General features: G+C 42.1%; 1 protein-coding gene across 2 annotated transcripts; it reads left to right on the top strand.

Annotated features, from left to right (window-relative positions):
• Positions 1–5,359: 5,359 nt before the first annotated feature.
• chka (choline kinase alpha) lies at positions 5,360–23,720 on the top strand. 2 transcript variants are annotated; one of them, XM_076042862.1, is made up of 12 exons: positions 5,360–5,909; positions 6,788–6,896; positions 8,909–8,962; positions 14,964–15,077; positions 16,235–16,368; positions 18,491–18,595; positions 19,450–19,508; positions 19,658–19,745; positions 22,323–22,431; positions 22,811–22,917; positions 23,017–23,098; positions 23,362–23,720. In XM_076042862.1, the coding sequence occupies exons 1-12, from the start codon at positions 5,674–5,676 to the stop codon at positions 23,419–23,421; spliced, it is 1,257 nt and encodes a 418-aa protein (XP_075898977.1). In that variant the 5' UTR covers positions 5,360–5,673; the 3' UTR covers positions 23,422–23,720. The 2 variants fall into 2 exon arrangements, with proteins under 2 accessions (XP_075898977.1, XP_075898978.1); XM_076042863.1 differs by lacking the exon at positions 8,909–8,962.
• Positions 23,721–24,824: the final 1,104 nt, after the last annotated feature.

Below are 24,824 nucleotides of genomic sequence, written 5' to 3'. Positions count from 1 at the left end.
GAGAGAAATAACTGCGGAAGACTAAAGCCGGGTGTGTCTGTGGTTATTTGTACTGAATACAGATGTTCCAGTTGCAAGGTCAGAAAGAACAAACTTTAGGGACTCACTATGATGTACGAGTGATGGAAAATCATTATCATCATCATCATGGATATATATATATATATATACACACACACACACACACACACACACACACACACATGTGCAAACACACGGATAGATAGACAGACAGATAGATAGATAGACATGTATGTGTATGCCATAGGTTGTGTATATACACATCTTTGCTTTGCTTATCAGTAGATGATCTTAGGTTAACTAACTTGCATGACACATTGATTTGTTTTTGAAAATGCAGAAAACACATCAAACTTGAGGGATTCATTCATGATTCGGGTTCCAATTGGAACACCAATTTATTGCATTGATAACATTAATAACCAGCAGAAATTCCATTACTATCCGAATCTCACACACAGCCACAAGTGGCGTCCCGCAAGGACATCTTTAAAAACAGGTTTGCGCTCTGACAACTCGCTGTGTCCAACGCTTAGAAAATGGAGACCTCTACTGATGCAGGGGGGTAGTGCAAAGGCATTGATCCTGCTTCTTTGCTGTTGAACACACACAATCGTTTTTTGGATTTATAGGACATATCTTGAGGTAGTTTAAAATGAAAGTTTTACTTTACTTTTCCGGTATGCCATTCAGAATTACACACCATAAATGTATTACATAGAGAAAAATGACTTTGGTATTTTTAATCCGATCGATTAAAATTGGTTTCAACAGGTTAATGCATTTGCATTACATTAAGCAATACAGTAAGTAGGAGTCTGAAGGAGTGAAAATGAGCATATCTGCAGCTAAAGGAATTGGCATGGGTGCCTCAGTATCATCAGAATTGGAAAACATTTTCACAAAAACAAAGAAACAAAGAATGTTTTTCTCGCTTATAATGGGCTTCTCATCTCAGGATCAAGCAATGTTCTCTTTGTTTGCTTTGACAGACAGAAGATATTGAGATATACAGTACAAGGAAGATTTGTCCAGTCACTTACACCTTTACACAAATGCACAACAAATCACATTTTCTTTGTGTTTTTCCTTGTCTCACAACTAGAAGGTCATAGGTGAGATCCCTGGTCCTGGGGGCTGTGTTGAATGTGTATGTTCTCCTTGTGTATGCGTGGATCCCCTTTGGTTCCTTTGCCTTCCTCTGACACTCCACAGACTTACACATTTAGGGGAAGTGGAAACTATTAATTGGCCGTATGTGTGAATGTGAGTGTGAAAGGTTGTTGTCTCTATGTGGCCATGTGATAAACTACTTTTTTTTTTTTTTTTTTTTTTAAAGCTGACAAGTGTCATAATTTGACTTTGTGTGATTCACATGAGTAACCTGCACGGAAAAAGTTATGAGTTATGATCGGAGCAGACCTTGTGGATATTCAAAAATGTTTGTGCGTAATTTCCAGGTGAATCATTCAAAAAGAATCAATGCATGTCTCTCACACAATTACTTGCTTGAAGGTGCAACACTCACACTTGTGTGCTGCCACTCCCACATCTCTTCTATTCAGCTGGTCAGCACTGTGAAATTCCACGGAGCAGCAACTGTGGTCACCGCTCCCAAAATATCTTTGCCTCCTACATCTGACTCAAAAAGGCAATCTGTCTGCTGCAGAATGACATTCATGAGAAACCTTTTTTTCTCATTAATTCCAGAAATGTTTATTTTTTGTTTACCCCAACAGCTGAATTTGTATCCCACTGAAGTACATAAATGCTGACCTCAAGGTCCAATATGTAATTTTTTTTAAGGAAGCCCAGTATTTAAGGTAGCCTGCCTGACAGTGCGTTTTGTATTTAGAGCACTGTCACTTCCTTAAATACCGCGCTTCCTTAAAAAAAAATGGCGTTGCAAGACGGCAGCTAACTAAGAGCGAGACCGTTGCTCTATGTATATTTTTTAGATATGTGAATACTGTTCTAAGGGTAGGAAAACCAAATTACTTTTATTGTACTGCAAGTATATACTCTTTTTTAATATGTTTTATGGGCAGTATATTAAGCTTTTACCAATAAAATAAATAAATAAATAAATAAATAAATCAAGATATTAAAAAGAAATGACACACTGGACCTTTAATTCTCAGTAGTCTCTGCTATATCTGCCTATTTTCACCAGTAGATGGCACTATGCGTCTTGGCTTGTTTAATCGTATGACGCTATAGCTGACACTTTGCATCACAAGGTCGGTTGGGAGCCTGACTTGTGGGAATCAGGGAAGGGGAAGGCCACACTTCCGTAAACATGCAAAGTAAATAACAGATGGCCCATCACATGATAACAGCTTTTAGTCAGTCTGACAGGGAAGGTAAGGTCGTCAAAGTTAGGAGTGACTTGCCCTAATGGTTCAACTTGAGTGGTTCTGTGCAATTTAGGATATTTCAACTCTATTTTGTTATTTTAAAACAAAAAGCAATACACTTGCTTTAAGAGTCAAATGGCAACGTTTGCAGCACACTGCTACGATCTGCACAACCCCTCCCCCCCCCACACACAAAAATCACTTCAGTCCATGGTACTTAAGCAACCCTTCGTCGCCTGACTATATTACAATACAATCATAATATTTGCAAGATAAAGCGATATCTATGTAGGGGAGCCAGCGTGTGCACGCCAGGAGGAGCTCAGTGAGAAGCAAAGCAGAGAAGGAGTTATGGGAAACACGGTAAGCAAGAGGGGCAGGAGGACAACAAGGATAAGAGGGCATCTGATGAAATCCAGACGTGTCATACAGTCATGTGGCTTGATGAAAGTGCACGGTGGACATAGTCCAACCCAACGTGTGCTGAGTCACTGCTGCCTGTGTCACCTGGACTTTTAGACTCTTGCCGCAAGTAGATAACCAAACTTTCGTATGTTACCCGATGCAGGAAATTCAAATGCATATTTTGTTGTGTTACGCCCATTCCCCCGAGAACGCACTCAGCTGAGGCAAACTGCAGAGTGGAATTGGTTATACAACTTCTAATAGAGTGTGAGACAAAGACGTGATGAAGTAGGGCAGTTAGAATTGGAACTAAAGACTTGTAATTATTCAATACAACAGTGGGAAGTTGGCACATTTTCTTCCAGTCAATCCACTTTTCAACAATTCCTATGTTTTCCACATTACAATAGAATTATAGAATTTAAACAGTTCCATCTGGATGCAGCTTTTACACTTAATCTTATAATAGTTGAAGTTTCACACAATTATTTAATTGGTAATAAAAAAAATATTCATGATCAAGTTGAAATGCTCTGTGAAAGATGTGACTGTTTTATAAATTTTACTTTTTATTACTTTGAAACACAGTTTCCCACTTATAATATATATATATATATATATATATATATATATATATATATATATATATATATATATATATATATATTTTACGTTTTATCACTTTGTTTGTTGGCCCTGCGATGAACTGGCGACTTGTCCAGGGTGTCCCCTGCCTTCGCCCTAAGACAGCTGGGATAGGCTCCAGCAGACCCCCGTGACCCTGAGCTCGGGACTAAGCGGGTATGGAAAATGAATGAATGGATCACTTTGTTTGAAACCATGCAAACCAAGATTTTAAAGATTTTAATAGTGCTGCATAATAATAATAAAAAAAAGGAAGCCCTACGAGGCCAAATACATGTGAACTGACAATGTAAGAAATTTTTCATGAATACATTTTCATTTTTGTTTAAATAAGTTGCGTAACATAAAAATTGCCCCGTGATAAACTGGAAACTAGCTCTTCCAGTCACCCCGAGTCACCTTCAATGTGATTTTAAGGTGTGTTCCTGTTTATTGCTTTTGCCTCACGTTTACCAAATGGTGACAAGCAAAACCAACACCTTCAAAGTGATCTAATATCTCAGGTGATGTAATAATCCACTGGAACGCTATGAATCAGTGATGCCTTTCACAAACTCTTGACAGAGACTCCTTGTATGGGGAAAACCCATGTTGAACATCATTATTTATATTTTCCTAAGATTAGAATTTGAGGAACTACTTCTTACCAAAAAAAAAAAAAAAAAAAAAAAATCCATCCCACTTTTAAACACCATTTTTTTTTTTTTTTTTTGTTTCACCTCCCACATGCAGTATAATGGTAGTATTCTGGAAGTGCCCATGGCAGAGAATGTGCATAATCTTTTTGTATTAGCAAATCAGAAAATGTTGTCACTAAAACAGAAAAGATGTATATAAACCGTAGGACATCAACGTAGTGGCTTTATTTCTCCCAGGGATCTTTTCAAAGTCACGGGACAAACAATCGGAGGAAACTGCAACTGGACAAAAATGTCTTGTGGTGAAAAGAGCACAGAAAGACATGTGTGCCGTTGTTCAGCCTAATATTGTAAAATAGTTGAGGGGAAATGTTTATAAACAAGTTGACATACTATATTTTTGAAAAGTCATAAAAACTTTTTCCTAAACTGACGCAGGATAAAATCAACCTGGAGAATGTTTTGACCACACCCAACCCGCAGGGTTACTGACACAAGGATTTAAGAAACACATCAGGGACCAGTGACAGTTTTCAAACATTTGAAATAATGAATATCAATAGGATGGTGAGCGGCTGGCACGTGCAGTCTAAGTGATTATTTTTTTTTCCTACTTTCTGCACCTAATTCGCCCGAAAAGAGAAGGATTGAACGGGGGTGGGGCGGCGGCGGCAAGTAAACAGTATTTGCTTTGACGGGGAGCAGACTCGATCGGTAACCCCGTCGGTCGACTGTGCAATGTGCATAACACATATTTACAGGCTTTTCCCCCGCAGAGTTTGCGGGGGTCATGTTGAACTCATTTCTCTTACATAACCGCGCAAGTTAAATAAAAACAACGCTGGAAAAAAAATATAGATTGGAAATTGTGGACCGACACAATCATATTAACAGTTGCCGATTAGTGGACGGCGGTGTTCTACATACATGTTGTACATATTTGCGGGCCTACTTTGCCATTCCCGAGACCCTCTATGATTTCATCTAACATCCCGGGATAACGCATGTAGGAAAGGGACGTAGACAAGACACATGCGTCTCAGTTCTAAACCACCATTAAAGACACACATTAAAGGACCGTGTTAGACCGCTTCAACAGTGTGTTATGTTTTTTTTCTTTATTTTTCCAAGGACGAGAATCGTTGCATTTTGCATTTGCAACGGTTGCTACTACCATGTCCGGTAGGCAGTGAATCCATCGCCACATATGTTTTGATGCCGTAGGGTAGTGTCCGAGACAACCAATGAATGAAGAGTTGGGCCGAGGACGAGTCATGTGACTCCGCCCCCGCTGTAAAGGGGCGCGTTGCTCATACTTTATTCATTCGTCGCCAGCAGACGGTTCCTTCGACAACTGCTCCTTCAGACTGACTGCACAGCCAAAGCTTCGTCGACACGTCGCACTTCGAATAAATAAAGAAACCAGAAAAAACGAAACGAAAACAAAAACACTTTGTCTTCTACTATCGTTTTTTTGGGGTTCCGAGAAAAACGAAGACAATTGTTCCTGCGTCACAGTTGTAACGTTCAACTAGCTCAGTCGCCCGTGGGGTTGCTCTCAGATTCGCTTCTACGTTACATTTATCCTTTATCGAGAGAGAAAAAAAATGAAAACCAAGTTTATCAACGGGGTTTCCTCTTCACCGTCCATGTCGCTGGGTCTACTGGTGACCGAGAACGCCTTGCAGGTCCAGCCCGACACCGAGGAGCACTGCAAAGAGCTGAACCGACCGGATCAGGTCGACGTGGACACCAGACGTAAGGCGTTTCTGTGGTGCCGAGAGTTCCTCCATGGAAGCTGGAAAACCGTCTGTGAGGACGACTTCCACATCGCCGTCATAAGGTACTGTGTCCGTTTGAAAACCAAAAAGAATTTAAAGACGAGCCTGTACTCGTTTTGGGCGATAAGGATGCTGGCCAAGGCGCCGCCCAGTTTTGCTGAGTAACCGCTAAACCGAAGAGGATGAGTAGCAAAAAAAAAAAAAACACAAAAAATTTGGATTGACTGCAATAGTTTTCTTCTTAAAAGATGCAGAAAGATTTTTTTGTGTGACGACGATTGTGTCAGACAAAGCCCGGATCTGCTCTGGTTGCAAACATGGAAGTGATGCACTTTCTCTCTGTCTCCCCCCCTCCTTTTCTTTTTAATAAAAGAGTGCGCCGTCATTCTCTCTTTGCATGAGCAGTCGTGACAAAGCTTAAGTCAAAATTGGGCTCCGTGTAATTTAGTTTGGGATACACACGAATACGCCCTAAAGCTTCTTATTTTTCAGGACTCACGTGCAACCCAGAAAATCCTAACACTGTGTAGACAAAATAGGTTCTCAACAACTAATAAAAATGGAGATCTGGGGTGGGGCCAAATGGCGTGATGCACTTCTGCGAGTGCAGACCCTCTTCTGCTGTTGCCTTTTCGTTCAAATAAACTGAGAAGTTGTTTGCTGCACTTTAACATAAGATAAAACTCTAGCTTCATTATTTTTAATTGTGAACAAACCCAAATTTGATTGTCAATTAATCACTCTTTCTTTGTGAACTGTTATATTTAAGAATATATTGTGCAAATTAATGTGAGATGTATGTTCTTTTCTAGTCTTCACAGAAGAATTTTATAAGGGGATTGCATTGTTTATTCCCTAACATGTCTAAAAAACCATGTTGGGCCCACATGTACAAATTGTCAGGAAGCCATTGTTGTAAGCTGCCTGTCTCCTCCTCCAGGGGTGGTTTGAGCAACAAGCTCTTCCTGTGCAGCCTCCCTGACAGCATGGACACTGTCGGGGACGAACCAAGGAACGTCCTGCTACGCCTCTATGGGGCCATCCTGCAGGTGGGAACCCATTCACTCCCCGTTAATGTATAACAAAAAAAAAAACTAAACGAGAAAAAAAAATAAAAAAAATAAAAAAATAACATAAATAGGTGGCACTGTATGACACACACGTAGGTACAAGCAGGCAAAACACATTCAACGATATGTGGTCAAGTGTAAGAAAATTTCCCCATAGTTGCCTGTAGTAGTCTACTTATCAAACAAGATGTATGCTGCTAAAACAGCACACAGAGAATTTAAAAATGTACAATGCCAAAGTTAATCTAATCCAGTTAATTAGGAATGCCGAGTTAACTGAAGTCACAAATGCAGAAGCCATCATTTAGTTTTTGAGCTCATGAAGTGACATTTTGTTTGACTCGTCTTGGCTCCCCCACTCAAGAGATTATCGTAGAAACAAGATAATGGACATACAAGTAGCCGTGTGATGTGTCAGTGCCACTTTGCCAAAAGGGTGTGCGTGTGTGCGTGTTTGTGTGTAGGTCATATGCTTATGTTAGTCTATATGGTAGTGCATGCATGTGCTGTTATGCCTTCATGCGTGGATGTGTGTGTGTGCGTGTTAGCCATTGTTGTACATGGTAATGTACCCCCATGGCTGTACATGCATGTGTTCTTTGCCGTAGGCTTCCCAAAGGAGCGTGCCTTCGGCACTCTTGTTCCCAGGTGAACCCACCCAAAACCACGGTACAGTATGAGATCTCTGAAATCTCAGCCTAATATAAAGATGCAGCACACATATAGCACGACTCCAGCCGTCAAAGCTGGGGAGATACAATATGGCCAAAAACCTAGGTGCTGAAAACCTCACCTGTCAGTCTGTCTCTCTCTCTTCCTGCGGGTTGCTTTCCTCGAATGTCCAAAAGTCTGTTTCTCTCTCAAAAGACAGGGTCGATAAATATCGTGTTTTTTGAAACGCTGTTCCTGCGGTTGACTCTCAACATAGACGGAACTGATGTTCCTCCTGACGCGCTGTGGCATGTCTGTTCAGAGTTCATAATTCTAGACTCCCAACGGCCCTACTGCCTTGCCCCTGCGGCAAACTGAAGTGTAACAGGTCTTGACCTTAGTTATCGGTTTTATTCATCATTGCTCAGAGCTCCATGTTGATTTTAGGGGCAAGTGTTCATTTGGAATGACTTGAAAACCTGCAAAGTTTGCACAAAAACCTGTCTAAATAGCATATTCCAATCTTTGGGTTGTCTCGGTATATAAAGTGTCCTTTTTAAGTACATAGTGTTGATTTGCCAGCCTGCTGCCTCAGTTACGAAACCGAGCCAAATTAACGCCAGCAAAATGGGCTGCTCTCGCTTTCTCCTCATCCTTAAACATTGTCTTCTGCAGCCATAAACGGACCCATCTCTGTGTTCATTAACCATGGCCTCAATAAGACCTACATTACGTATTAACTAAGGTTTGTGTAATTGCTAATGGCAGTAACAAGCAGTAGGCTTTTACTGCTGAAGATCATGGTGTAATAGAGACACTGTGTCCTTCACCAAGGTAACTGCAGCCAGGAAACGGCAGCCTCTCAAGAATAAGTGATGTCTCATCAAAAAGCTAATATGATTAAGGAACTCGGTTGGCATTTTAAGTGTGCACAGCTACTAATGATTAAACTAAATCCAGCTGCTCAGGAGCTGTTTCTCAGCAATAAAGATATGTGGTAAACATGGCAGATTTGACAAATATATGTGTATGCATTTAGCCACCGATTTAATTAATCCTTCATGACAAACGTGTAATAGCATTTACTGCTGGGTATTATAAGGTGTTTTTTTTTTCTGTCTTCTCCTTTGCTTTTTTTCTGGATGTTGCAGCAAATGGCTAGTCGGGGGAGGGCAGGGATTAGTCTGGTCAGTCTTCTTCTTTGTCTCCCCTTGAAGACCTGCTTGCACTCCTGCTTTACAGTCTGCACTGCAGACATTGGTTTTGACTTTTTAAAAAATCAGTGGACAAGCTTTTACATGTATTCATGGATAGTTCTTTCCTTTTTCTTTTGTCGATAGATGTCCTGTAATAAAGGGGACTCCCAACACTCAAACAAAGAAAATCACTTCCAAGTAAGTAACAAATGAAGGTGCCACTATACAAGCATGTTGCTCTGCCCCGGATGTCACCAACTGTTAGCGTTCAACCAATCATCAGCACTCACTATTTCGTAGTCATTTTCCAAAATGTCTGAAAATGTTATTTGGTTTTCCTTGTTTTCACTCTTCCTCCTTTTAACCCTTAACACAAGTCCCAGTCTGATCTGGTGGGCCTTATGGCATGCTAATGCACAATTTTCCCAGAGAGAAAATCAGAAAGAGAACTAAAACTACGTCTCCTCATCAGTTTACACGATGTTTGCCACATATTCCTATTTGCTGGCCGTGAATGGTTGCGAAAAGTGGCGATTCTCCAAGACGTCTTGCAGTATAAACGTATGGTCTGTTTTTGTGCAAGAAATTCGTCTTGGTTCTTACAGTTTAAATGTTTATTGTAGCACGAAGGACAAAATGTACTGGAACGGGATGAATCAGACCCTGGAACTGCATTGACATTTTGTTCACAGTGGCTGCTGGCCTGGAGCCCAGCCAGACTTGACACACAGTGACCTAGAAAATTCCTTCACTGCATGTCACGTCACATGATCAAAACCCTTGACTCTCTTGTGTTAGAAGGCTGAATCATTGGTTCCCGTCATGTGAGCAGGCGGTGGTCACTGACCAGGATAGCCCATTGTCACAATACTTCTCTAATAAGGACTCAGCCTTTTGCACCCTAGCACAGATGCCTATTAGCAGTAATGCAGAAGTGACCTTCTGTCAGTGTTTCGGGATAGCCCCACGTTGGTCCTTGGCGTCACCTTCTATAACAATGATGTCTAGTCAGGGTAAATCCCATTTGGATTAAACAGGATGACGCACCAGTGTACCGCATGCATTGTGGGAACACAGGCTTCGTATACTGTAAAGGATAATGAAAACAAACAGCATAGCAGACGCATGGCAATATTCTCATTCACCAAACATTTTAACCACCCAAACTATTGTATTTTTTAGAAGAATCTGAATAGCTAAGAATCTCCTTAGACTTGTTGCAACTTAACCTTGGATCCTTAGTAATTCATTGCAACATAAATTATTTTGTTTGATTTATTATTGAAAAGAAACATGTTCACATCTTGAGTGGCTGAATTAACAGGAGGGCATTTCCAAAGCTAGTATCTCTCAGAAGCCTGCAACACAGAGAGATATAAATACACTTTTAAAGGTATCTTGTATGCATACAATAAAGGGCTTATTACTGTCATGGATAAGCATTATAGAGTAGTTCAAATATCTATCTTTGACATCGACACATGTCTGGATGAATGGGACAACGTGCGACTACCAGTCTATTGAACAGTCCGTAGAGTTCGTCTCCTAATAAGGTTATTGACTCACACAACAGAACAGATAAGCGCTGAGACTAAAGAGACAGATGTCAGCGCTGAGTAAAGCGTCAACCCAAGGCTGGGCGGCTGGCTTATAACTTGACCTGGATCAGCTGCAGGGAATATGTGACAGTTGCTTTCACGTTATTCATCATTCACTGAGGACTTTCTGGCAGAGCAGCCTTCAGCTTTGAGACAAACCACCTCATTTGAAAAATGATGTTCAAATTTACGAAAGGAAATTGACTTTCCTGCCAGTGCAAATAGAAATACAGGGAGGAATGACCTTATTACAGGGGTTTTGTTAAATCAATAGTTGGATGGGCGTTAATAATTAACTTTCAAAAGTGTAGAGTTGTCTGGTGGAGCAATATCAGACGGACTGATAAAACAAATACACATATTTAAAATAGGTTGGGGACATTAAACAAGGGTTTTGACACAGTACAGTACCAGGTCATTAACTCTCAAACAGAGAAAAGTTTCACTCTTACAAATGGTCCCAATTTGTGTGACTTAACACCTTTTTTTTCCAATTACTTTGACTAATAATGAGAACTAAATGAGCACTTCTTTTTTTGATAGACCTCAAACATTTGCTGCATTCTGCATTTATTTCAATCACTTCTTTATGTAGCCGTGAATTGCTCTGTTCAAACAAGATCTTTGGAGAAGAATTGAGCAATACTTTGACAAGAAATTTGAAGCAGGTGTCGGAGCCATCTGAGCAAACCGTGCCCTGCTGAAATCGATTTTGACATCCGTGAAATGAGTGTCACTGTTCCGCCGAGGTCAGTGGTAGCACCGCACACAAGTCAGTGTGGCTCATTTCACTGACCTCTTTGCAATTTTCAGTACTAGAACAGCCCTGCCCTCAAATGCCCCACAAAAAGCAGGTTTTAAAAGTCATCAGTGGAGTCATAGAGATAATTTACAAAGTGAGTACATGGGTTAGTGTCCTTATCTCAGCTGTGCGAGTCGACATGCCAGTTGGAGACCACCGGTCACTGAATGACACCCTGCGTGCACGTCTTTGCGGGGGCTGTCTCTTTAAATCTGGGTCAGTATAGCTGGACTAATGAGACAATATAGTGTCTGACTGACTGGAAGACCGTGCAATACATCCCCTGAGCCGACCCTGTAGGAGTCTTTGCTCTGCTCTGCGCACAGTCTGCCAGCTGGCTAGCTTGTCGGGCAGTATGTGTGTCAAGATGATTATGGTAATGTCCGTAATTCCAGTTGGGGGATTTGGAGGTGCATGTGATCAGCAGTCTGCAGATAAGGCATTACATAACCGTGGGTAGCAGTCCCTTGAAAAACTCCCCGAGAATGTTCGGCGTTTGGCAGACAGCCGTTTCCTTTGTTTGTCGCACGTAAACACTTCTACATGTCGCTTGTTTTCAAAAGCTGACCATGCAGAAACTAAGCTTAAGCGCATTTTGCTCAATTTCCCCCTTGTGTAGAATCACCCCTTACTTAATCTGTCTGCCAGACAAAACACGCACTGAAACCTTGGTGTCAAGGATTGACATCCCAACGATTCTTGGGAACGTGAATGTTCTCCATCCAATTAAAACCTTGTCCTCGTTCATTTCTTGACGTAAAAGCTCAAAAATCCATTTTTAAGGAGGCCTCCTAGTTTTTCTTCATTCCTTAGATTGATGATAGAACAATCTCAAAATGAAACAATGTGCCCATTTGTAGCAATTTTTTGTTTTTGTTCATAAAAGAGTGGGTTTCTTAAGAAAAAGATTTTGCACTGACTATCCCCGCTGGGGGTTTAGAGTACAGTTTTGTTTTTAGAGGTGGGTTTGCCTGCAAAATATTGTCTACTAATCTCCAAGGCCACATTGCGGACGTTGTTGGTTCCCTGTAGTTGGCTTCCTGCTGGATTGCCAGCATCAGACACATTCTTTGGCATGGACCCAAAGACCCAGCTGTTCGGATCCAGATCTCGTTTCTCCGCAGCAATTTCTCCAGGAGTTATTCACTAATGGGGGTTGAGACCGCAGCTAGATTCTGCGCCAGCTTTATCATTTAGCTGCAGCTTTCTGCTGCAGTAGCTGGCTGAAGTTGAAGGAATGACGGAGCACTCATTTTGCTGTGGCTGTTCCACACGTTGCAACACAGCCAACCCAAAAGCAAGTCTGCAGTATCATAAAACTGACTAATGCAATTTTCTTTGGAACGTTTTCTCAGCTGGCATTGTTCAGAGTCAGCAAGTTTGTATTTCAAAGGCCAAGAGTAAATCTGTGAGCCAAAAATCTTTTGCATGGCTACAACGACTATGCATACATAGATAAAGAGTGTGCATGTCTGTAGTAACACAGGTTTTCTAACACATTTTCTTTTGCTCTGGGCAAGTTCTTCTAGAATGAAGCAAGACATTGGACCGCTTGTTTTATAGTTCAATTGTTATCCAGCCGTAGAGTGATTCACGGAATAATAAGATTTGTGTTTCCCAGTACCTCACCACCTTATTGGCACTGGATTCAGGTTGTATCATATATCCCTGGCAGAGAGTAGCGCAACTCCTACGGATTGTGTTCAACGGCTTGGAACAAGTTTACAAAAAAGTATCTTAAATACACATTTAGTGGGTGGAGCTGATCCCGGAACAGTTGCAGTCCCCAATATTTGCATTGGAACTCGTATTGAAAGACAACTCTGGCCATGCTGTGTTTTCCAAGTTTAGCTTGTGTAGAACATTTTAAGTTGATACTTAAAATGAAAAGGTCTTTCCTGGTATTGGTTCATCATTTCATGAAGAACTAAAAAAATAAAATAAAAAAATGGCCCATTATTTTTTTTTTCCTTTTAATAGAAGCCAGTCAAGCCTAATGCAAGTTTCCCCACACAATAAATCATCAGCAGAATGACCCAAACATTTTACCAAGTCCAAACTAAAAACTAATGAGTTCAAGCCCCTCTCCTCTGTCAAAGACTTCTCTATGTCTCCGATTAGAAGCCTGGTTTCTGTCTTCCCCCACATAATATGTTGGAGCTGGATCAAGTGGGTGAAGAGCCAGCACGCAGCTTTATAGTCCTGTAGCTTCCAAGTCTCGTGTTTGTGTTTTTGGTCTGGGAGAAAAGGTCTCCCAGCTAACATCGAGCCCCCTTTGAGCCCTAAACAAAGTGAGTTGGTGTTCAGGTTTTGTGAGTTTTCTAAGAGAGGGCGAAAGAAGGCAGCCCTTGCTTTGGCAGCTGCAATAGTGAGGGTGCCTTACGCTTGCCAAGTTTCCCTGAGGAAATTTGAGTCTACCTCTTGTTTTCTCCTCTCCATTCTGACTCGCCAACCCAGTCCGCCGTAACCGTTCAACTTGATCACCCCTTAAAAACGTTCTCCTTTATTTTCTTTTTTTTTTTTTTTTTTTTAAAGAAAAAAAACTTTCACCCTTTACTTCCAACAATGTCTCATTGCAGCCCACTTTGCACATTCCTCCTGCTCTGCAAGTGTCCATCCAACCCTACGTGTTCTGCCTATTTTGGAATCTACACTTAAACACTTACCTTCTCCTAAGAATTGCTAACAAATCCAAGATGAAAGGTGAATGGAGCGAAGGCATTTGTTAAATCATGCTAGTGTTGACCGTGCAAATAGATAAAAAATCAGCAGCTTTGTTACAACACACAGTTCAACATCATCACACTGACTATCTCAGTGCTGACAATGTTAATGAAAACAATATATTCGTGCAAATTCTTCAAATGGGGCAGATTCTAACACCGTAACTCGGTGTTAAGAATCTGAGTCGGGGTGAAATGTCTTAACTGACTGTGTTCTTTTGAGTCCTGCAGACACCACCCAGAAAGATGTTACATAATGACCTTAAATGGCCTTCAGCGAAACATAGTACACGACAGAACTATCCAGGATTGGTCCAAGGAATCTGACAAAATGGTTAAGGCCTTCAGCAGGTCTCCAAACATCCAAGGAAGCCAAGACATTCCTAGTACACGCTTAGACAAGTTAGACCACATAATGGCTTCACCTCATAATAAAATGCAAAGTAGTAAACAGATGCCATTTTCCGAAATTGAACAGATAAATTGGTAAAGTGGCACTGGCATGAATTAAAAAAATGTTTCTTGCAAGAACGAATTGGATTTCACAGTCTTCATGGAACAAATAAGACCATTTCATGTCTTCCCTGTCTACCTATGCTACATTTGGAAGTGGAAGAAGATGCTTTATTGTCCAGGAAATGAAATTAACTGAGAAACAAAGGAAATTAGAAGACTATTTTTCTAATATTTATTTATCTTCATTCCATAAACTGGCTCTTTTGGCATGTTTTCAGATGTTGTGATGTACGCATGATTTAACAAAAAAAACTACTTTGGGAAATTCCATGCACTTTTTGGTCATTCCAACTTTCCTCGGGATATGGATTTAGAATCTAAACCATGTTTAAAAAAAACAAACACATTGGTTCATGTCATGTTAAACCCATAATAACATTCTGCTTGTGTACAACAGTTTGTTTGAGAGTTGACAGCTGACTCACTCTACCAAGCACAGCCAGGCCTTTGTCTCATTTTCATTTTACTCTTCCTGCCTTTTCTAGGTCTGATGTTTACCAGTGCCGTCATACCTAAAATTAAGTTGCGCTCTTGGGTCTCATGCTCTTTTGTCTTTTCAGGGGGCTGAAGCCATGGTATTGGAGAGTGTGATGTTTGCAATCTTGGCAGAGAGAGAGCTGGGACCTAAACTCTATGGCATTTTCCCTCAAGGCAGATTGGAACAGTATGTCCCTGTAAGTCACCCTGTTGTTATTTTTTTTTCCTCCCAAACTATGTCATTGCTCATCAAATGTACTGTTTTTGTGTGATTTGTGAATTTGCCTTTAAGAAATGTTAAAGACAGAGATAGAGAGAGAGAGAGGGAGAGAGAGAAACTTAGAACTTAGCACATTAATTGATTTGGTTTTTCATTAAGCCCTGTTTCCATTTGCAATATTTTTTCAACCGCCCTTATCATTATTCTTACACACTAGCTTGCCATGCTGCCTCGAAGCATGTTTGGTCAAGAGCCTAGTTCCAGGGAATCACCGTGGTTATCCTAAAGGGCGGTGGAACAAGACAGTGCTGCCTTTCACTGACCCAAACAGCTGATTGGGGGGTTTTTCACAAGCTACAAACAAGCAGCACAATAGCACAGTTTGGCACCTTCACCACACAGCAAGACAGTCCTGGCTTCACTTGGTGAGGAGGCTCTTTCTGTGTGGAGTTTGCTTGTTCTCCCTGAGTCGCTCTGGGTTTCCCTGACAATCGGTGTATCTAGGCATCATGGAAATGCGTGCTCCTCTAAGCTGCGATCACCAGCCCAATTAAATTATAATACATTGATAATCGACGGGCTTTTTTAAATTGGTTTGTTCACCATGTACGGTATCTGAGTTGAGAACATCAATGATGATCACACAGAATCAATGAACCAGAAAAACACACACACACACTCTTTTGTACTTCTATGCACCGTTTAAGTGATTAAGCAGTAGCTGGTTCATGTTTCAGCTGTTTTAGCACTTGGCTGTAAAACTACACCTGGGGAACGAACCACTTAAAGGTCTAGTGTGTAAAATTTTTAAGGAAGCCCGCCTGACGGTGCATTTTCGTACATAGGCCTCTGTCAGGCGGGCTTCCATAAAAAATGGTGGCGCTATGCTCCATGTACTGTATATTGTTATATATATGAGAACCTACCTAAGGGTAGGAAAACCAAATTACTTAAATTGTACTGCGAGTATACACTTTTTTTTTTTTTTTTAATGTATGGGCAGTATGTCAAGCTTTTACTAATATGAAAACATAAATCAAGCCAGATTTTACACACTGGACCATTAACAACATTGAACATTTTGGCGGCATTAGCAGCGCCTCGAACAGCTTCAAATATATCATCTGTCATCAGAGTCGTAAACTGGACACACTGGAGTTAAGCGATCCCAGCATCTCGGCAGAGGTTGCGGAGAAGATGGCCAAGTTTCATCGGATGAGAATGCCCTTCAATAAGGAACCCAAGTGGCTCTTTGGGACCATGGAAAAGTGAGTGCTTTGTATCCACTCTCATTCTGCTCATCCTTTCCCCCCTGATTGTTCCACATCATTTTGTCTCCCCTTCCCCTCTTTATGGTTTTCCAACGCTAAGCTAAAACGCATTGCACCAATCCAACGAGTCAACCTTTGTCTAGAAAAAGCACCTTTGAAACAACACAGTGAACCAAAGTGACGTATAAAGATAAGTAAAGACAACCGTAAAGCAATGAAGGTGCACGATCGGAAACTTTTCAGTTTGTTTGAAATGCCTTAAAACAGGTTTTTAAGGAGAACAGAGACAGAAAAGACAATAGGGCCTCGTGCAAGAAGCACTCGCATGAACAGATTTAGGTGATACTGCATCACACTTTCACTCTTCTCTCAGGCCCGAACAAATTACGAATCTTGCGCAGTTAGTCTTGCACAGTTAAACTGGTAAAGTCCTTCTCCTGTGTCATCCCATGTCTGAAGATGAACCCTTCCTGACAAATATGGGAGATTGTGCAGCCTTTTATGTTATCGCGAACGCGCGCTCAGTTTCGCAACCTCGGAAATGCATTATGTTTACGAGGGCAATTGGCGCGTATGTCGGAGGATTAGAGAGTTTGTTGGCTCTGACCTGGCGCACTTAACAAGCCCATCGATCAAATTAGAAAAGTAAGAGAAACTTACAACAAGAACAGAAACATGTTCTTGCATGAGGCCCATGCACGCCCAGCTGCAGTTGCACCAGAGCTTGATCACATCTGAGCTGCAGTTTTTCCAACGTCTAGGAACATATGATTGAAGTAGGTCAGAGTGTTTGGGCTGAACAAGAGCGTTCAGGAATTTATATTGAGTACATTTCAGCAGACAGGTTTGTAACTAAGAGTGAGTGCTTTCTGTTTATACTGTACGAGGACTTGGCAGTGACTAGTAAGTCAGCAAAAACTTAGCCTACTTAACATTTATGATGTAGCTCATATCTGCTCCTGATAAAAATCTTAAGTGCCGCTAATAAGGACAAATATTTGAAAAGCGGCAACTTTACACGCCCTACATTCATGGCGGCAAGTGCGCAAGTATCGATGTCTCACGCAACTCGTGACAACTGGCCACAAACACCCTGATTCATGCTGGGGCAACTTCAACAGCACGCAACATCGCATTACAGAGTGATTTTCACGAGGCTGTTATGGTTCCAGTGTTGTGAATCCTATTGGCACAAAGGTCGGGGGATCAACTTCTCAAAGCGAAGCGAAAATCTAAATGAAAGGAGAACTTTCAAACGGGAGGCTTATGGGACTTGTGGCCCTGTTAACTGGAAAGACAAAAATAAAGATCAGACTTCCCTGCAGTGACACATTGCGACTTGATGGCAGGAAATGAAAATCAAAGCCATGCGGGGCAACAGTTGCACTCGAAGCTCTTTTCACTATGGTTCTTTCCTCTGATGTGTTTGTAGCCTGATTTTCAAAAGCTTAGCAGGTTCACAAAAATAACTCCACTTATTACAGGCAACATTCTGAGAGTGCTCAGTTGTAAAAGTGACTGCATGAGTAAACTGCCCAGAGTTGTTTTGTACAGGGCGGCTTCAGCGCCACGAAGACTAGACTATATGCTGGGCTCTTGCTGGAGCAATCTTAGCACAAGCCTCGCCTACTTTGTGTTATCTGTTTCCATTACCTCTCTGCCAGTCCTCTTCTGCCAAAACTCTCTCACTTTTGTAGGCTGGTGAAAAAAAAGTGAAAACGAGAATCGAGTTCTGAGTAATGTTTCCCCTTTAGAATGTGTGTCAGACCACAAAGTCCTCTGGTACTTTTCCGTTCCTCATCTTTGCACCTGCACCAGCCTGATTTTCACAGTTGCACAGCTAATGCTTATGTTTCTGCTACGGAAATGATTTTTGGGATTTTTGTGTTACTTCCTCTTGCCTTTGGTTAGACAAGTACACATTTTGCAATATTGCAGTGTTTCCAGTCAAAGTGATCGTAGAGAACTTTGGCAGTTTTAATCAACTGCTGTGGTGTGAGTTGCCAATTTCAATGAAAACAAATTGCTCACCCTGTCACATGAGCCTGACATCATTGTTTTTAATTGGCATTGCCTCTTAACGGCTGAGTGACTCATCGTGTGTCACTTTCCCTACCAGGTATCTAAACCAAGTCATGAGGCTGAACTTCACTCAAGGGTCCAATCTTCGCCGCTTCAGCCGTCTGCTCAGTCTCAACCTGCCACAGGAGATGGATATGCTCAAGTACGCCACTGCATTCCCCTGTGTGCGCACGCACACGCACACACACACGCGCGCACAGACAACACACACAATAGCTCAAAGTGCAAAACGTCATAACATGTACCCTGAAAGTTTCCAGACACAACGTTATGCAACTGAACGTACACAGTCTGGAGTTGCTGTGCTGCTGGTTCTCAGTTTGCTGAGAAAACTCGTAAAAAAAAAAAAAAATACAAAAAATAAAAATTGTCAGTGGATTCTTTCAGTCCTGGTCAACACAAACCAAGCTGAAGACGACACCGATACTGATAATGATGATATTGATAATGAAATAATAAAGTAAACTGTGGGAGGATGAAGTGCAGACTATACCTGGACTCTGTTAAACTGGAGTGATTTAGAGAGTTGAATGATGTGAAGGCAGACCAAGGAGTTCCTAAACAGCAAGGCCTTTACCGCACCCAGTTCACACAGCACAGCTGTCTTCACAGCTGTCAATGACGAAATAATTGCCTTTCAATTTCGTGCTTAACTGTCAGCAGCACTGTCGTGTTAGACACATTTTCCTGTTAGCTCTTGCTGGCTGCCTCTGGCTTCTTTCCAGTTTCTCATAAAAATTGCTCCTTCCTATGTCACTTGACTATCCTTTCTGACAGAGATGAACCAGAGTACGTAATACTTACTAAATGTAAAAAATTGTGAAACTGAAGGAGTGACTGGCCTAAAAACCAACACAGCACTGTCGGGGGCAAATGTCGTACGAGACTGATTAGGGAGAATTTGAGCGATAAGTTATCACGATGATCCAACAAGACCCCGTTGTTACTAGGACAGCGATCTCTGAGCTGACTTCTAATCTTTGTATATCTGGTCAGGTCCCTGCTGGAGGCTACACCGTCCCCTGTCGTCTTCTGCCACAACGACTGTCAAGAAGGTAATTACAAAAATAAAATAAAGTAACATAATAAATATCAATAAAGTCAGTCTTAATAGTTTGAATCTAAATCTAAATAACTGGCCTCTATAAGCTGATATCTTATTGGTTTTTTCATTCCGTGGTCATTTTGTTTGCTTGTCTTGCAGGAAACGTCCTGTTGCTGAAGGGTCGCCAGACTTCGGACAAACAGAAGTTGATGCTCATTGACTTTGAGTACAGCAGCTACAATTTCAGGTATGAGAGCAACTCTTCGAGTCCTTGTTTCATATTTTAACTGATCCTGCGCAGGAGGGCTTAATTCAGAGCCTTGTGTCTCTTTGGAAAATAACTCAAAGAGAAAGTTATATTTTAAAGAAAGCATATTAAATGGTAAAATGGAAAGTGCACTTCACTCACAGTGCTTTCCTAATCTGTTGACCACTTGGAACGCTTTCTGCTTCACAAATTCACTCCATTCACACTCCATCCGATTCTTCCGCCGACAAGGAAATGTGTTACTATTAACATATAACGCAGCTACGACATGTGTCATGATTCCCAAATAACTCCACATACCTTCGGTCCAAAGAAATGATAAATAATGTACCATTATAAAAAATATCCCCAAATCATATTCCACTTTAAAATAAGCAAAACATACAAAAATTCAAACGATCCTTATACAGGTGCTCATGTCAAATATCATCATTTTGTCAGACTATTATTTTTTAAATCACAAATTCCCTAACTTTGCGCATTTGATATGTCAAAATGTGAACTCAAAGAGAGCCAAACTGAAAAACCAACAAAATGGCTTGAGGGTTTTTTTCTAAGCCCCACAGGTGTCACATTCCTCATGGCTCTGCCAAGTCTTCCCACTAAACTGACTTTCCAGGCACACAATTCTTGCAGAGCGGGAATGGATGATCTGTGGGCTGAGATAGAGGCTCACATGAGCCAAATCGGAAAAGGGAGACTAAAATCCTCGATTAAGCTTAGTATTCGACTGAAAAGAAAAACTTGTCGTTTGGGAGGAGGACTAGAGGGAGAAAGGAATGCAACCATGGCAACCATCTGTTTTCCATCAATACCCTCCTCCCCTTCCAGCAGCTATCAGTCAACACCACCGCCCTCTTTGAAAAAATTCCCTACAACTGTTACGTAACCGCAGTTTCGCGCGGCCGAGGGGCCGCGCTGAGTGGACCCCGGCTGGCAGCTACCAGCAGATGAAGGCTGACGATTTCCGCTCCTGCTGTGTGTGCAAGAGTGCAAATAGATTTGCGAGACATAATTGAATGATTTGAGTAGGTGCCAGGAGCACGATGCCTCTCTTTGTGTCCCTGCACTGGACCAGCAGGCTGCAGCCCTACTGGGCACGGCCCCTTTAAGGCTCCTTCTTTTGTTTCGCTGCAGTCATGTGACATACCCCCCCCCCCACCACCACCACCTCCCTAGTGTTCACATGCTGCAAGCATGTGAGCCTGTGAGCCATCATGTATGGCACAGAGGAAGCATGGTGACGTATGTACACACACGTATGTACACATGCAGCACATGTTCACATGTGCCCTCAGGCTTTTTGGTGGGGGGGCGTAGTGAGAGGGTCTCTGTTGCGGGAAATCCCCTCCTCTTCAGAATGGTCAGGAATTTAATAAGCGAGTGCCACTTCAGGAGCGTTAGTGACTGTGTGTACATGCAGAGCTTAATCAAGCTTTTTTACTAGGACTTCTCTCCTTGTCCTAGTGTACACATAGCTGAGAAAATAGAATTTTAAGAACGTGAACGTGTCATCCTTCCCAACACTAGGAGGCGATATGAGTCTTTTCAGCAGGTTCATTTGCAGTTAACCTCTTTCCTCACACAATAACGAAATAACCGTGCTGAACTTCAATTTGACGAGTTCCCTCACCGAACAGCTGCAGATGTGCTGTGCCACAGTCAGCGGATTGGTCAGAAATTCACAAACGGGCACGACATATTACTGGCAATTCTAAAGTCGAAGCCCACATTTACCACAGAGAATATACTCTTGTTAAGTGAGCGCTACGTGCTAGTGACGTTAAAAAAGTCTGATCTGATATGTGCAAATTTGCGTCGAGTTGGACTTCATTTTACCTGAATAAAAAACTCAGGACAGTAAATATGGCCAGTCTACCTCTGTGAGCCACTGAGACTCACAGCAAGCACGGCTTCCTTCGGGTATTAGTCATCCAGGTAGCATCTGTGAAACATCACTGAAATATGCTGCATGTCCATTAGTCCTGGCCACACAACGACAGCAACAACAACGACGAAACGTGATTATGTCACAGACGAGTTAATTCTTCTCATTGGTTTTCACCACACCCGCTTATCGCATTTACACACTGCTTTCGCGACACAGGACGGCGGCTCACAGTAAGGAGCAGATCCCCCCACTAGTCGTGTTTACATACCTTCAAGCCACAAAACGCAGGACTTTGGTGCATTTGGCAGGACTTTAACTTTAAAGCCTAGCAGGCTACTTTGTGAAAATGCCCCGTAAGCCTCCCTGAAACCCAAAACATAAACTCCTGCGCACCTGATCCAACAAATACAAGACTCGTGAAGGCTACAACGCAGACCTCCCACGGCTGGAAGAACAAACAAAACAAAAAACACCCTTGCAGCACACCCAGGTGTGTGACCACGCATCAGTGAACCCGATGAAAGATTGCTCGGTGTGGTTAAACTCGTTCAGTAACATAACTTAAGTCACACGCACAAAAAAAAAAAAAAAACGCAATGGGAAAATCTCAATGGGCTCGTTAATAACCCGGTTCTGTCCACTCTCATTGTTACTCCGCTCCGCAGAGGGTTTGACGTCGGCAACCACTTCTGTGAATGGATGTATGACTACAACTGTGAGGAGTTTCCTTTCTTCAAAGTGAACACCCAGGCCTACCCTTCGAAAGCTCAGCAGGTGAGAAGGAAATATTCACAGAGCTTGACGGTGACGGCAGCGTGTCAGCGTCATTGTAGGCAGGTGATAGTCGTGCACAATGTTTATTTTGTACTGGAAAGCTTTCAGTCAACGTAAAGCAGAGCAGAATTAGGTTCTCTGTCACTCTATACAGTGGTGGAGATTGGTTTTTGAACAGCTCATGCATTTGCGATGCACTGTGTTGTGTCAAGAAGTCAATCACCAAGATTGACTCGCATGCTGCACATGCACTGTTCCGTCCGGCTTGTGGTATAGATCAGTTTTGCACAATTTGTTACAGAGATGTCATAGAGATTTTCACTACGCATCGCTGAGTTTTGTATTTTGCTGACTTGTGTAATCCATTTTTCCCCTTCAGCTCCACTTCATCGAGAGCTACCTGCGCGAGTCAAACCCAGAGTTTGACAACCTGAACGACGAGGACCAGATGAAGATGAAGGAGAAGATGTACGTGGAGGTCAACAGGTATGGCCACTGTCAACACAGCGTGACTTATTGTGTCAACACTGTAAAATCAGGACAACACAGTAAAACTGGGACTGAGCATTTTGTCTTTGAACACAGGTTCTCCCTGGCGTCCCACTTCTTTTGGGGCCTGTGGTCACTCATTCAGGCCCGGCTCTCCACCATCAAGTTTGGCTACCTGGTGAGTGAAACGTTTTGTTTTATTTTCTGTCCAATGCAGAAAACAAGAGGCCTGGTAGCGAGACGAGCGAGAATAAAAATGCTTTACCTCATGTTTGCAAACCTCAGGAAAGATTAAGTTTATGTTTTTTTTTCCCATTGATGTGGCGTTGAATTCGGCAGAAAAACCAAAATAAATGTGTTGAAATACAGCCGTTCATTTGAATGTAGCATCAAAGGTTTGACTTATGAGTGACACTGAACTGGACTGCTCTGATGCTGCAGGAATACGCCCAGGCCCGGTTCGACGCCTACTTCCAGCAGAAGAAGATCTGGGCTGTGTAAAGCGACAGACGACACCGAGGAGCTCGCAACACGTTCGGCCTGACGGCAGGAGGAGCAACGTAGAAGCTGATACACGATGCCACGACTCCATGCTTTACTTATTCTCCCTGCCTCCAGAGGATCCTCTCTGGCACCTAATTGGTGTTGTGTTGACCAAAGTCCAAACCTGGATCGCGTGAGGTTCGGTGCTTAAGAATGACAACAATCTGTCGCAGCTAGAAGTTTACACTTTGCAAGAGCCAAAAAAAAAGAAGAAAGCTTAAAAAAAAAAGAAAAGAAATCAACGCCTTGTACTAACCCTCATCACTGGTCAGAGCGGCCGTCTGCTTCTGCCACCATCACTAACGCGAGGGTTTTGTTCAGAGCGAGGACGGAAGCTTCAGACCCGGTCCGATCGATTTGGAAGAGTTAACATTGCATCAATGTTTCGGTATTGATCATTCCCTTATGGAAAAACAAAAATGCTCTGCTGGGAAAATGTGAACTTCTTGCGGTAGATTCCTACTCACGGAAGCAGCCAGTTGCTAACTATGTATATTATATATAGGTCTTAACGTGCCAGTACACTGGCCCTGTCTGTTACTGATGGGCTGCCTTCACTGGCTGGGGAAGTGGTGACTTGATGGACAGGTCACGCTTCTGGGGATGATGGAACACTTAAGTTTTCTTTTTGTTCTTTCATTTGCGCTTCTGTTCATCCTGCCTTGTGAGGATGCAGTTCAGTCATTTTTGGAATATGTGAATAGTCGAGGTTTGGTTTTGTTTTTCTCTGGGCTGCTGGTTCAATTCTTGGTGCCAATCTTTCAGTGACACTGGTCAGCTGTGAAGTTTGCTCTCAGTCGATGGCAGTTACGTCTCTTTCTCCTTCTAAGGCGTTGATACTTTGGTGACTCGACCAACCGCGCTTTGGACTACATTTTAAGTACATTATATTGTTTTTGATCGCAGTATCGCGACGTCAAAGAAAACACACCGCGTTGTCACCTAAGTGTGATTGATAAAAATGGATCTGTCCGTAACCCACAATAATGACCCAATGGCCACAATGCTGAGGGAAGTTCTTTTGTGTGTTAAGTTCTAGTTGGACAACTGGACCCTCACCGTGGAATTTACTGCGTCTCTTGTGTGCACCAGTAAAACTACTTCCTCTTTCTGCTATAACCGGTCTCACCGGTCTTAAACCTTGACAAACTCACATACACATTTGCTCATTTTGCGACGGTTGGCCGTCTCAGAACAGTTAGTTGAGCGGTATTTTGGCCCCCACATCACATAAATAGATAAAGAAATACACAAATAAACCGTCAATGTAACATTCAGGACATACGTTTCTTCTTTGCGACTATGCAGAGGTCGAGTTTATGTCATTTCCTGTTTCTGTTTACGTGTTAGCCTCAGTAGCG

This window comes from Nelusetta ayraudi, unplaced genomic scaffold (assembly GCF_046127955.1).
Source record: "Nelusetta ayraudi isolate G7.1 ecotype Tasmania unplaced genomic scaffold, CSIRO-AGI_Nayr_v1 ptg000071l, whole genome shotgun sequence".
NCBI lineage: Eukaryota > Metazoa > Chordata > Actinopteri > Tetraodontiformes > Monacanthidae > Nelusetta > Nelusetta ayraudi.
The sequence above is the reverse complement of the archived record's forward strand: the minus strand, read 5'-3'. Positions and strand labels throughout refer to the sequence as shown.